This window comes from Myotis myotis, unplaced genomic scaffold (assembly GCF_014108235.1).
Source record: "Myotis myotis isolate mMyoMyo1 unplaced genomic scaffold, mMyoMyo1.p scaffold_m19_p_26, whole genome shotgun sequence".
Lineage (NCBI taxonomy): Eukaryota > Metazoa > Chordata > Mammalia > Chiroptera > Vespertilionidae > Myotis > Myotis myotis.
In genome coordinates, this window is record NW_023416331.1 from 2,503,147 (window position 1) to 2,516,508 (window position 13,362).

The window sequence follows — 13,362 nt, forward strand, 5'->3', positions numbered from 1 at the left end:
GCTGGGCCCGAGGGCCCTCAAACTCCAGAGCCGTGGGGAAGGCCCGCCCAGGGGGAGGGAGGGTTCTCCTGGCAGCGTAGAGCATCCGGGTGCTCGACTCCGACTGCGGCAAGGACGACGGTGACCCTGCCTTCCTCTGGGGAGGGGCCGCCTGTGTTCTGACTGCTCTCTCGTCTCCTCTTCTCTCAGGGTTTCCAAGGGAAGACCGGCCCGCCTGGTCCCCCAGGGGTGGTGGGGCCTCAGGTACGTCTGCCTCTGGAGAGAGGGACCCCGACCTGGAGCCAGTGCCCCGTCCTTCTCCCTTTCCCGGCCTGGGGGCTGGGCACGTGGGGGGACTGGGGGCTGGGCACATGGGGGCTGGGGGCTGGGCACGTGGGGGGCTGGGCACATGGGGGGCTGGGGCTGGGCACGTGGGGGTGGGCACGTGGGGGCTGGGGGCTGGGCACGTGGGGGCTGGGCATGTGGGGGCTGGGGCTGGGCACGTGGGGGCTGGGGCTGGAGCTCTGGTGCTGAACTTCGTGTGTTTCCTGGGCCGGTTCTCATCTTCTTGGCTCAGAGGAGAGGCGGGTCCCCAACCTGAGGCAAGGTGGTGCAGGTGCTCCTCACGGGGCCTGCACGGGGCGGGCTGGGGAGACCCCGGCAGCTTTGGGCAGGGGTGCAGGGGTCCGGGGGGGGTAGTTTAGGGTGGCCAGGGGGGCTGCTTTGGGCCCAGTGGAATGAAAGGCTATCCCTGAGGTTGGAGTCTCTCGGCCCCTTTCCCAGGGAGCAGCAGGAGAAACCGGGCCCATGGGGGAGAGAGGTCACCCAGGCCCCCCAGGGCCCCCTGGAGAGCAAGGACTGACGGGAACAGCTGGAAAAGAAGGCACGAAGGTCAGTACCGGTGCTCCCTCCGGCAGCGCACCAGCTAGAGCGGGACCCACGGAGCCCCGCATCCACATGGCCCCTGCGCGAGGACGACACGCAAATTCGTGAAGCGCCCCCTAACTGTGGGCAAAGCAGGGGAAAATGGGGCGAGAGGCACACGATGCGTGTGTAGACGCTGTTTTATTGAGTTTTCACTTAAAACCTGTATGGTTTTTCGAGCCAATGTCACCCCAATAAATTCAATTTAAAAAAGGTTTAGTAGAGGCTGGGCAGAGGGGAAGTTGGGGACCAGGTTGGGGATGTGAGGGGGTCAGAGGTGGCTCTGCATGATTTGGGGGCATGGCTGTGGCTCACCACCTCTCCTTTCCTCCTAGGGAGACCCGGGCCCTCCTGGGGCCCCAGGGAAGGATGGCCCCGCTGGGCTGAGGGGCTTCCCAGGAGAGAGAGGCCTCCCCGGCACTGCTGTGAGTGACCCCAGCGACCGCCTGTAACGAGTCCCCGTGAGCCCTGGCGCCCCAGAACCCCCGCTCCCTTCCCTCGGAGCCCGACCCCCCCCCAACCCTGCGTGTCTCCTGGGCCCGCCCTGTGTTGTCCCACTTCCTGTCTCTCATCTGTTGCTCTGAATCTCTGGTTCATAGGGCGGAGCCGGTTTGAAGGGAAATGAAGGTCCGGCCGGCCCCCCTGGTCCTGCGGTGAGTCTGGGGTCCCTGGGGGCAGCGGGAGGACCAGGAAGGGGTGGGCGAGGAAGAGTGAGGAGCGGCATCTGCACCTCGGTGGCCGGGGCGGTGGCCGGGGCGGTGGCCGGGGCGGTGGCCAGGGCGGTGGCCGGGGCGGGGGCCGGGGCGGGCACAGCATGGATGGCAGGGCCAGACATAATGCATCCGATTCGGGGCGCTTCTCCTGGGAACCGTGGCGGTGGGGTGGGGGGCCTGTCCTGTGGTGTGTAGGCTGTGGTCTCCTCCTTGGGGTCTGACTGCATTTCCTCTCTTAGGGCTCCCCTGGGGAACGCGGTGCAGCGGGATCCGGGGGACCCATTGGCCCCCCTGGGCGCCCAGGACCTCAGGGTCCCCCGGGAGCAGCAGGAGAGAAAGGTGTCCCGGTGAGTGTGGCTGGGGGGTCTGTGCAGCGCTGCGCAAGGGGCCGTCCAGGCCCTGACTCCTCTCTCCACTTCCACAGGGTGAGAAGGGCCCCATTGGCCCCACTGGCCGTGATGGGGTGCAGGGCCCCGTGGGGCTTCCCGGGCCTGCTGGGCCCCCAGGCGGGGCAGGAGAAGATGGGGACAAGGTGAGGGAACCACAGCCTCTGGACCCAGGTTCTTTCCAGATGACACTGCAGATCTGGACACATCCCCCCTCCCCGCCTCCCATTGTCCCCCCTCCCCACCTCCCACTGTCCCCCCTCCCCACCTCCCACTGTCCCCCCTCCCTGCCTCCTACTGCCCCCCCTCCCCGCCTCCCACTGTCCCCCCTCCCCGCCTCCCACTGTCCCCCCTCCCCGCCTCCCACTGTCCCCCCTCCCCGCCTCCCACTTCCCCCCTCCCCGCCTCCCACTGTCCCCCGTCCCTGCCTCCCACTGCCCCCCCTCCCCACTCCCACTGTCCCCCCCCCTCCTCCCTCCGCTAACATCTCACCTGCCTCTCCTCCAGGGTGAGGTGGGCGACCCTGGACAGAAGGGCACTAAAGGGAACAAAGGTGAACATGTGAGTGTCCTTGAGCTTTGAGTTCTGGCCTCTGGCCCTTGGCCTCATTCCTGCCGGGCCTGCCCTGTCTGGGTGTCTGACTCTCCTCTCTCCCAGGGCCCTCCTGGACCCCCTGGACCCATCGGGCCTGTGGGGCAGCCTGGAGCCGCGGTGAGTGGTGATGCCCGCCTGCTCCCGGCAGCCCTGCCTTTGGGGTGGGGGTGGGAGGAGGGACTCTGGGCCTGCTGCCACCTTGGGGTGGCTTTGTGGATGGACTACACCTGACCATGGTCATCGGTGTCCTTGTCCCTGCCCCCCCCCCCCCACTTCAGGGAGCAGATGGGGAGCCCGGGGCCCGGGGACCTCAGGGACACTTTGGAGCCAAAGGTGATGAAGGAACGAGAGGATTCAATGGGCCCCCCGGACCCATTGGCCTGCAGGTGAGCTGGGGGGTGGAGACGGGCTGAGAGTTGGGGTCAGGAGCCCATTCTGAGAGGAAAGGGAGGTGGAGCGAGGACTGGGGCCAGGCCTGTGGGGTCTGAGGGAGGGAACTGGGCCTGGGGCGGTTGCTCACCCGGGTCTGTGCCCTGTACACCTGCTCAGGGCTTGCCAGGCCCCTCGGGGGAGAAGGGAGAAACAGGAGACGTGGGCCCTATGGTGAGTGTGACCCCAACTGGCCCCAGCCCCACCTCTGGTCACCCCCCCCCATCCAGCCCACCCCGGCACCCTGCTCCCTGTCCTGCCCCTCCTCCTCTTCTCTGCCGAGATCTCTGCCCTGCCCAACCCCCCACATTCCTGGGCACCCCCCACCCCCCGCTGTGTCCCCTGCTCCCTTGCTAGCTCTGGTGCATCTGTTTCTCCCCAGGGACCACCTGGCCCCCCAGGACCTCGAGGCCCCGCTGGACCCAATGGAGCTGATGTGAGTCCTCTCAGCCTCTGGTCCCTTCAGACCAGTGTGGCCGGTCCTCTACCTCCCTTTCCCCATAAACTCTGGTCTCATCTCAGGCGCCACCTCTGGGAAGGCCTCCCACTGTCTCCCTGCTGAGACCTCGGGTTCGGGTGCAGGGAGGGCCCTCATCCTGGCCCCGCCCCTGGAATGGAACCTTCTCCCCTGAGCTCTGACCCCTATTTCTGTTCTCTTCCAGGGTCCTCAAGGTCCCCCAGGAGGTGTTGGGAACCTGGGTCCCCCTGGAGAGAAGGTAACTCGGAAGGGGGAATGGCCTGGGCCTGGAGTTGGCCAACTTTGGTTGGGGGTCAGAAGCGAGGGAGGTGTGGGGACTATCAGGGGTTTTGGGGGGAAGGAGGATTCTGACCCCAGTCTCCTTGCAGGGGGAGCCAGGAGATTCAGGATCTCCCGGGGTCCAGGGAGAGCCAGGCGCCAAGGTGAGTGATGGCTTGGAGGTATCGCTCCCCGTCCCCTTTCACCCCCTCAGCCCACCCCACTTTTCCCATGACCTGCTCTGCTGCCCAGCAGTCCGTGCCCCAGCCTTCTCGATGGGGCCCTGTCCCTGTGTCTTTGGGAGCCCTGCCCCCTTTCCTGGAAGGGCAGGGCCGGGGACCACCGTGGGCTTGCCTTTCTGTGCACATCCTTCTGTCACGAGGGCCTGGGGGAGGCTGAAGGGGTCTTGGAAGCAGGGGCTGCATCCTTGACCTTCAAGATCCACTTGGGACCATCTGTACCTGCCCCTCATCCTCCAGGGCCCACGCGGGGAGCGTGGGGAGAAAGGCGAGTCCGGGCAGCCGGGAGAGGCGGGACCACCAGGCCCCAAAGGCCCCACTGGGGATGACGGCCCCAAAGGGAACCCTGTGAGTTGGGGAAGGGGCTGAGAGGAGGGTCCTGCGGCTGGGAGGCCTGGGAATGTGTGTGAGGGTCGGAGTGTGGGGAGCCCAAGTGTGGGGGTACCTGGGAGGAAGGCTCTGGGAATAAGGTCTCCTGGAGAGGTTGTGGGGTCTAGAGCGAGAGGACATGCGAGCCGGCCTCTAGTTAATCCTGGGAAGGGGGCGGTGCGGTGGGCACTGCCTGCAGAAGGAGTGGCTGTGCCCGGGTCTGCTTTGGCTCTGGGTGGGCTAGGCGGTGCGAGCCTGCCTTTTGTCCTCCCTCTGCGTTAGGGCCCCGTTGGCTTTCCTGGCGACCCTGGCCCTCCTGGAGAAGGCGGCCCTCGCGTGAGTCTTGGCCAGTGTGGGGACGGGCAAAGGCCTCTGTGGCTGCTGGGCTGGGCTTGGGTGTGGCCGGACGGCGGGAAGGAGGGGAGGGTCACAGCGCTCAGGTGATCCCAGCCAGGCTGGGCCCCTCTGACCTTGCTCCATCCCTGCAGGGCCAGGACGGTGCGAAGGGTGACCGTGGAGAGGATGGCGAGCCCGGGCAGCCTGTGAGTGAGCGGTGGCCCCCCCCTCTGCGCCCGAGCCTTCAGACCACTGCTCCTCTTCTGTGCCCCACTCCTGGGGGTTCCCTGGCTCGAAGCTAAACCCTTACCCACCCTATTCCTCCCTCCTTAGGGATCCCCTGGTCCCACTGGGGAGAATGGACCCCCTGGGCCACTTGGAAAGCGGGTAAGTGAGGTGGACACCTGAGGCCTTCCGGGGCACCCCTGGGTGGTGGGCAGAGGATGGGGTGATGGCAGGGGCCTGGCAGGGAGATGCCTGTGACTGGGCTATCCTGGGGGTGTGTGTATGTGCTTGAGCATGTGTGTTTGTAAGTGCTGTGCGTATCTGGGTATGTTTGTTTCTGGGGTTTCGTATGAAAGTTCTTGCCAAGGGTGTGGTGTGTACCCACCAATCAGAATAGACGGGGGAGGGCTGGCTTCCTGGCCCCTGCTGGGCCGGGCTCACCTTCAGTTGCTGGGGCAGGAGGTGGGCGTACGTGGCTCTTCACCCGATGCTCAGGGCCACTCGGTACTTTCACACCCGGCTCAGCTGCTCCCGTCTCTCCCGTGATGGGCTTCTCCCGTGATGGGCCTCTCCCGTGATGGGCCTCTCCCGTGATGGGCCTCTCTCGTGATGGGCCTCTCCCGTGATGGGCCTCTCCCGTGATGGGCCTCTCTCGTGATGGGCCTCCTCCCCGTGATGGGCGTCCTCCCCGTGATGGGCCTCTGTGCCCTCATCTGCGCCTTCCTGCCTCCACCTGCAGGGTCCTGCCGGCACGTCTGGTCCTGAGGGGCGACAAGGAGAGAAGGGAGCCAAGGTGGGGAGGCCGCCCTGGATGCTGGAACGTTCCCTCCATCTTCCCGCCTCCTTGGCTCCTCAGAGTCCTCTGTCCTTCTCCACAACCCCCCCCCCCCCCAGCTGAGCCCCTTGTGGGAAGGGGGTTCCCTCTACCTGCTCCTGCCCCCGGGCTCCTGGGGCTCAGACCTATTTCCTGCATCGCCCTACCTACCTTGGACTCCCTGCCCCCTTCCTCCCCTTAGAACCCGTTCCTTGTGTGCGTTTCAGGGGGATCCCGGTGCTGTGGGTGCCCCGGGAAAGACAGGCCCAGTGGGTCCCGCAGGCCCAGCAGGAAAACCTGGTCCCGATGGTCTGAGGGGGCTCCCGGGCTCAGTGGTGAGTCTGGAGGGAGAGGCTGGGCTGGGGATGCCATGGGAGGGGACACTCTGCCTGACCTCTGGGGTCTCCTCAATCTGCAGGGCCAGCAAGGTCGTCCTGGGGCCACAGGTCAGGCCGGGCCCCCAGGTCCTGTGGTGAGTGACTGGCCGGGTGGCGGGGGGGGGTGAATGGGGGCGGGGGCACCCAGGGCAGTGGGCAAGAGCTGAAACCCTGGAGGCAGTGGGAAGTGGTGGGGGCTTGGCTTCACCTCTTCCTGGAAAGAGTGACTTTCTCTCTCCCCACAGGGACCCCCAGGGCTCCCTGGCCTCCGTGGTGATGCTGGGGCCAAGGGAGAGAAGGTGAGTGACAGACACGTGGCCAGGTGTCTCCCCCCACCCCCACACCGGCCCTCACCCCAGACGGCGGGACCTGCGCTCCGTGCTCTGCTCTGGCCTCTAGCACCGGGCCTTTGGGCCTTAGTGAGGGCTCCTCACAGCCCTGGCTTCTGGGCTCTGAGCGTGGTCCCCAGCACCCGTCTCCTCTGCTTCTCCTGACACCCGTCCTCTTCTCCAGGGCCACCCAGGTCTCATCGGGCTGATCGGGCCCCCGGGGGAGCAGGGAGAGAAGGGAGACCGGGGGCTTCCTGGCCCTCAGGGCTCTGCTGGACAGAAGGGGGAGACGGTGAGGAGAGGCGCGGTCCTGGTGGGAGGAGGTGGAGATTCCCGTGGGGGGTGGGCTGGGGGCGGGGGGAGGACCCAGTTGAACGAGGCCCTCCCTTTCCTAGGGCATCCCCGGAGCCTCTGGCCCCATTGGTCCTGGAGGGCCCCCTGGCCTCACTGTGAGTACCATCTGTTCCCCCATGAAACCCTAACCCCCGGCTTCCATGGCAACGCCAGCCTAACAGGCACAGGCCTCAGTTTCCCCCGTGTGTCCTCACACCGCAGTGTCTCCTCCCCCTTCCCAGGTCTCCTGCCCCCATGTCCCCTCATGCCCCCCTGTAATCCCACTGCCCGGTGGACGCCTGGCCTTGCCTCTCCATTCCTGCGTCCTGACCTTCCCTGTGCGACCGTCTCTTTCTTGTTTCTCATTTCACAGGGACCTGCTGGCCCCAAGGGAGCCAAGGGAGCCACAGTGAGTGACCCCGGCCCTGGCCTGCCCGCCCCACGCTGGACTGGGCACTGTCTCTCCAGAGCAGTGCTCCCCCCAGGGTGCCCCTCACTCCCAGCCTGGGTACTGAGTTGACCCCACTGTGACCTTGACCGCCCCATGACCTCGTTTGCTCCTTTGGCAGGGCCCAGCGGGACCCAAGGGAGAGAAGGGCGTCCAGGGCCCTCCGGGACACCCGGTGAGTTAGGAGGCCTTCCCGCTTCCCTGGCGTCCCTCCCTGTCCTGCACCTTCTTGGCTTCACCCCCACCCTCCATCTGTCCCTCCGCCAGGGCCCCCCAGGCGAGGTGATCCAGCCCCTGCCCATCCAGATGCCCAAGAAGACTCGGCGCTCAGTGGACGGAAGCCGCCTGATGCAGGAAGATGAGGCCGTGCCGACCGGGGGCGCCCCGGGCAGTGCTGGGGGGCTGGAGGAGATCTTTGGCTCGCTGGACTCCCTGCGGGAGGAGATCGAGCAGATGAGGCGGCCGACAGGGACCCAGGACAGCCCTGGGCGCACCTGCCAGGACCTGAAGCTCTGCCACCCAGAGCTGCCCGATGGTCAGTGCCAGCCTCAGGGCACACAGCAAGACCCACAGCCTCATGGGCGGGATGAGCAGAGTGGTGTTGCCGGAGTCGGGACGGTGTTGGGTGGGGTGAGGGGACTGGAACAGTGGCTCCTACCAGTACTAGAAACCGACATGGTCCTACCAGTGTGCAGCAGCCGCTGCCAGCCCGCCGTCTGCAGGAATAGATAGCATACACGTGTGCACAGGGCCTGCGTTCACACAGACGGACACGTGTGCAAACCTACAGCCACACGTGTGCAAACCTATAGCCATACACACGTGCAAACTTACAGCCACACATATGTGCAAACCTATAGCCACACACGTGTGCAAACCTACAGCCACATGTGTGTGCAAACCTACAGCCACACATGTGCAAGCCTATAGCCACACGTGTGCAAACCTGTAGCCACGCACGTGTGCAAACCTATAGCCATACACATGTGCAAACCTACAGCTACACACTCATCGTGATCAGGGCCTGGGGATGCTGCTGGCGGGTGTCAGGGAAGGGGGTGGGTGTGAGGGAAACGGAAGTGCAGGACTGTGCTAGGGGCTCTGGTGGGAGGGCTGGGGCTGGAGGCTGGTAGCGTTGTAGGCAGGGCTGGGGTGTGGGGATCTTGGGTCTGAGCTCCCCGCCTGCCCCCACAGGAGAGTACTGGGTGGACCCCAACCAGGGCTGCGCCCGCGACGCCTTCCGCGTGTTCTGCAACTTCACGGCGGGCGGGGAGACCTGCGTGCTGCCCCGGGACGATGTCACACAGGTGCTGCCCGGCGCCCAGCCTGTGTGTGTGTGTGTGTGTGGGGGGGGGGGGTTCTGGGTTTACGTGACAGTCAAGTTCCCCAGCAGCATCGCCCCTGCAGAGGCGTTACCCCTGCAGACAACTGGCCCTTCTCCATTCCTGTGCCCTCTTCCTTCCTCCTCACCAGCCCCCGTGCTCACCACCCCTGCAACCCAAGGCAGACATTTGCCTGTCCTGTACCCCAGTCTCCTGGCTCCCACTCAGGCATTTCTCCCAGCTCCCCCCGCTGCCCCCCGCCCCCACCTATTCCCTGCCCATGCTGCGGCCAGCCACCCTCTTCTGGCCTTGACCGCAGCCCCTCTCCTCCAGTTCTCCTACGTGGACTCAGAGGGCTCCCCGGTAGGCGTGGTCCAGCTCACCTTCCTTCGGCTGCTCAGCGTCTCCGCCCACCAGGACGTCTCCTACCCGTGCTCTGGGCTGGCCCGGGACGGCCCCCTGAAGCTCAGGGGGGCCAATGAGGATGAGCTGAGCCCTGACACCAGCCCCTACGTCAAGGAATTCAGAGCCGGCTGTCAGGTGGGAAGGGAGGCAGGAAGAGCTCAGGTGGGGGTGCGGGGGTGGGGAGGATGGAAATGGGTTCACCTGCATGCCCACAGCAGCATCACCAAGTACACACGTTTACACAGGTGGCCCAGCAGAGGCACAGGGTCACACAGGTACATGCACATGTGAATCACGCCAGCTAATATCACACAGCCCGCCCCCCCGCCCCCGCCCAACACACACATACACACATCCCTGTGGAGCGGCACAGACTCACCACCACAGGCTGCGATCTCAAAGACCCCCCCCCCACACACACACACATACACACAGGCACATGTACCTCCCTGCCTTTCCCATCATGGGACGTGTTGGGGGAATCACCTCTCACGGTGCTCAGAGGAGAGCCCAGCCTGGGCTGTGCCCTCCGCCCAGCTCACCCCTCCTGTCCCCCCCTCCAGACACAGCAAGGCCGGACGGTGCTGGAGGTGCGGACCCCTGTGCTGGAGCAGCTGCCAGTGCTGGATGCCTCCTTCTCAGACTTGGGGGCCCCCCCGAGGCGGGGTGGGGTGCTGCTGGGGCCTGTCTGCTTCATGGGCTAGGATTCTTCTCTGTCCGACCCTGTCAGTGGAAACCAGGCCCCTGCAGCCCACCGCATCGGCTCGGGCCACCTCCCAGGAGGGCCCCTCACCAGCTGGGGCCCTGCGTCAGGGCACGGAGAGCCCCCATCAGGGGCCGACCAGGGAGGGGGGAGCGGTGCCAGGCCACCCCGGGGAGGGGTGGCACCTGGGGCTCCGGGTCCCCCACCTGGAGCCTGTGACCTGTTAGCCAGCTGACACACTTATTTAAAACTCACCTCCCAATCACCCCAAACAAGAGGAAGAGAAGAGAAAGGACACTGTGTATTTTGTATTTAAAAGTAATTATATTAATTATTTAAAGAGTGGAAAACTGAATAACAACAAAGAGAGAAATGCCAACCAGATCAGCGGACCTGGGACAGGGCTCTGCAGGGATGACCCTGGTCCCGTCCTTGCCTCAGGGCTTCCCCAGGGACCGAACCCCAGCTCCTGCCCGCCCCCGGAGCTAGCACCCACTGTGAACATTGGAATACACGGCTCTTGCCTCAGGGCTCTCTCATCTCCACTTGCTGGGTGTTTGGCTCCGACCCACACACTTGCTCTCCTTCACCTGGCCTGGGCCTGGGGGGCTGGGCTGAGCTTGGGGACCAGGCCCCTGCCCTGGGCGGAACGGGATAGTGAGGGGGTGTGCAGGGCCTGGATGCACAGACTGCTGAAGATCAAATCGATATCAGCTGGGCGGTCACCAGGCCCAGAGCCCCGAGGACCCCCATGGCCATCCTGGCCCGTCCAGTCCCTCCCCTGGGCACCCTCCCTCCCCTGACCCTGCAGTTGAAGGGCTAACGTGCGGCCATGGATGGAAGGGCCCCCAGGGCCTTGTCTGGCCCTAGACCCAGCATCCGCTCTGACTGATGGTTAAACAATGTGATTGTTCCTCCTAGGGTGTGTGTGTGATGCTGTTACTTCCATCCCCACAAACCCCTGTCCACGCCCCATTCCTCCGGGCGGAGCTGTAGCCAGAAATGGACGGCTTACTCCCTGTCCCCTGGGGGCCTGCCCGGCTGGTGTCACAGTGGCTCCCGGTCCCATCTGACACCCGCGCTGGCCCGGCTCCGGGGAAGGTGTGCCTCCCACTCCCCGGCCCCGTCTTTAGGGACTTCAGGCCCGGAAGGAGCCTTCGGTGCCCAAGCGAGACCGAGGCTCGTCTCCATGACAACGTTCCCGCACCTGTAGCTCGGGGCCTCCCTCCCTTCTCCCCCCCGCCCCCCAGGCTCGCACCTCCGGTGGTGCCGCAGCCCTAGTTGCTCCGCCCGGTGTCAGGACGCGCAGTCCCCGCCTCCCGCGACCCCTCCTCGGGCTCACCCTGCAGGCAGCTCGGCGCGGTCCGGTCCAGGACCCGGTCGGTCCCTAGCGGGCCTCCCGCCTCCCACGGGGCTTCCCACCGAGCCCGCGCTTCCTGGCTCCGCCCACCTGGCGGGGGATCGCAGCTATTCCAGGACCTCGGCCCAGCCCGCCTTCCGCGCCGGAGCCTGGCCGCGGGGCTGGAGGGAAGGGGGCGCGGGTGGGTTCTGGGTTCGTGTCTGCACCCGGCCCCTAGGGGCCCCCCTCGCCCACGCACACACCCCTACTTCCTCCTCCCGCGGACCTCCGACGGCACGGCCCGGATCGTCCTGATCCCGGGGACAAAACCGCAAAACCCGGAGTGTAGGAGCAAACTCCTCCGAGCAAAGCTCTCCAGGGGGCGGGGTGGGGGGACGGGGGGGGGGGCGGGGGGAGGGGTGTGTGTGTCTAGAAACCTGCGCAGAAAACCCCTCCGCGCCCGCCCCTCAGGCGCCGCGTCTCTCCGCCTCTGCTGCCCCCTGGCGCCCAGACCTTCGCCCGCTAACGGGCCCGGGAAAGGTCCCGGTCCCCAAGAAACCCTACCCCTCCTTCGCCACCCACGGATCCCTCACCCCACTCCGCCCAACCTAGGAGGGGACGGACGGGAGGGAAGCCCCGACCTCAGCGACGGACGGGGTTTCTGGGACCCCCACGCCCTCCATCTCAATCTCCAATCCCGAGGACCTCAGACACCCACCTTCCTTCCCTCCTTCCTTCCCCGGCTTCCGTGAAGCAATGATCCGACCTAAGTAGACGCTCCCCACCTCCTCGCCTGCCCCCCCCCGCCCTCCTGCAGAGCGGAGGCTTCTCCCTGCGATCGGAGCCAAACCCACGGCGCAAACCCACGGAGGGCGCCCCTGGAGCGCAAAGGGGCGAGTCCCCAAGGTCACCCTCGTCTGGCGCTCTGAGCTCAGAGGGCTTTTCTCCGCCGACACGGTGCCACACAGCCGCTCACATAACCGTTACCCACGGCGCCAGGTCCCCTGGGCCATCCACAAACGCCTAGTTTAGGAGCCACTCCGTGCCAGGAGCCGTGGAGGGTGCCAGGACCACAGCCCTCTCCTCCTCCCAGGGGCAAGCTGGGCCGCCCCAGGCAAAGATGAGGAGGGTGAGGGGCTTGGCCACGTGGGACCGGCAGTGGCTCTAGTCACTAGTCTAGTGGCTTCTGGGGCCATAAAGGAGAGAGAGGCCGGGACCTTGAGGATTTGGGGTTTGATTGGGTCAGAATAGAAACTCCTGTAGGAGGGCCTGGGTTCTTGACTGCCCCTTAAAGGAGTTTAACTTGAACGCGACAAGGAAGAGGGAGTCCTCGATGGTGTTGGAAAAGGTGAGCGAACTGATGGAGCTGGGTGCTGCCGAGGCCCCACTCAGGGTGGAGGAGGGCGGAGGACCTGGAGGACGCCACAGAGCCAGCGGCCGGGGTGGGTCCTCTGCCTGTGACGCCCTTGGAGCTACTTCTCAGACTTGGGCTGATCCTTTTGGCCTCTGTGACTTATGGCCAAAAACAACTTGTAAAATTTAGGCCACTTAGATCTCGGTACCTGGGAACACTGCATATCCCAGAAGGCCCTGGGCTCCCTATCCCTCCTCCCCTTTGGCCACGGGCTTTGCTGGATTTGCAGTTTATGAATGGTCAGGTCAGGTGTGGGGTGGAGATGAGATGGGGAAGGGAGGGGGTCAAAGCAGGGCTCTAGCTGCCTCAGAAAGAAGTTCCTGTGTGGAAGGGGTGGCAGCCCAGTTTGGGGGTTTGCTGCCCCCTTCCTGCCCGTTCGGTGTGGCCAGCAGGGGGTGTCGGGCCCAGCCGAGCTGCTCCCTGGCCAGTGTGCAGTTCAGGGCGCCTGAGCATGCTCGCCATTCAAACCCGCTGGAGTGGGCAGCCGCCCTGGGTGCATGTGCTCGCCTTCTTATCGTTTCCTCATCTCCGGGTAGTTTCGTGGGAGGGGCATTGCCAGCAGAGTGCCAGCTCAATGGTGAGACCTGTCCCCCAGCCCTTGAATGAAGACCAGGGACACCTATGGGCACCTCCTTTAGGGTTACCCCCGAACAGCCAGGATGCGTCAGCCCCGGGGAGCACGGCCACCGCATCACTTCCCGCAGTTGGCTGGGCCACAGCATTCCATTTGTTCACTGTTCTGGCCTCGCTTTCTGTTAGCAACATCTTGCTTCTGCACTGAAGTATTTTGATTCCGAGGAAAAATGGGCGGTTTTCCAAAGCATAAAGGTAAAAGCCACGCTGGACACTGTGGCAGCCGGAGCAAATGTTCCGTTCCACGTCTCACCACTGCATCTGGAAGAGCTGGGATTCCAGAGACTCGGGCCAAAGTATGTGGCTCGTGGCTCT

General features: G+C 65.3%; 1 protein-coding gene and 1 long non-coding RNA gene across 4 annotated transcripts in view; one reads left to right on the top strand and one right to left on the bottom strand.

Moving 5' to 3' along the window:
- Positions 1-10,001, top strand: part of COL11A2 (collagen type XI alpha 2 chain) — a 28,250-nt gene extending 18,249 nt beyond the window's left edge. For all 3 annotated transcript variants that reach the window (XM_036356291.1, XM_036356292.1, XM_036356293.1), the window contains 29 exons: positions 190-243; positions 763-870; positions 1,239-1,328; positions 1,503-1,556; positions 1,856-1,963; positions 2,041-2,148; positions 2,510-2,563; positions 2,660-2,713; positions 2,875-2,982; positions 3,146-3,199; positions 3,408-3,461; positions 3,688-3,741; positions 3,872-3,925; positions 4,241-4,348; positions 4,652-4,705; positions 4,858-4,911; positions 5,039-5,092; positions 5,670-5,723; positions 5,972-6,079; positions 6,163-6,216; positions 6,367-6,420; positions 6,635-6,742; positions 6,846-6,899; positions 7,157-7,192; positions 7,353-7,406; positions 7,499-7,766; positions 8,426-8,538; positions 8,887-9,093; positions 9,522-10,001. In XM_036356291.1, the coding sequence (XP_036212184.1) occupies positions 190-243; positions 763-870; positions 1,239-1,328; positions 1,503-1,556; positions 1,856-1,963; positions 2,041-2,148; positions 2,510-2,563; positions 2,660-2,713; positions 2,875-2,982; positions 3,146-3,199; positions 3,408-3,461; positions 3,688-3,741; positions 3,872-3,925; positions 4,241-4,348; positions 4,652-4,705; positions 4,858-4,911; positions 5,039-5,092; positions 5,670-5,723; positions 5,972-6,079; positions 6,163-6,216; positions 6,367-6,420; positions 6,635-6,742; positions 6,846-6,899; positions 7,157-7,192; positions 7,353-7,406; positions 7,499-7,766; positions 8,426-8,538; positions 8,887-9,093; positions 9,522-9,662 (2,475 nt within the window). In that variant the 3' untranslated portion in view covers positions 9,663-10,001. The remainder of the gene's footprint in view (positions 1-189; positions 244-762; positions 871-1,238; positions 1,329-1,502; positions 1,557-1,855; positions 1,964-2,040; positions 2,149-2,509; positions 2,564-2,659; positions 2,714-2,874; positions 2,983-3,145; positions 3,200-3,407; positions 3,462-3,687; positions 3,742-3,871; positions 3,926-4,240; positions 4,349-4,651; positions 4,706-4,857; positions 4,912-5,038; positions 5,093-5,669; positions 5,724-5,971; positions 6,080-6,162; positions 6,217-6,366; positions 6,421-6,634; positions 6,743-6,845; positions 6,900-7,156; positions 7,193-7,352; positions 7,407-7,498; positions 7,767-8,425; positions 8,539-8,886; positions 9,094-9,521) is intronic.
- On the bottom strand, positions 1,676-11,305 carry LOC118679528. The gene is made up of 5 exons (XR_004975262.1): positions 11,004-11,305; positions 6,476-6,719; positions 5,372-5,691; positions 2,495-2,540; positions 1,676-2,107 (listed from the first exon to the last, which is right to left on the bottom strand). It is a non-coding gene; the product is annotated as an uncharacterized LOC118679528 (long non-coding RNA).
- Between the last annotated feature and the right edge of the window lie 2,057 nt (positions 11,306-13,362).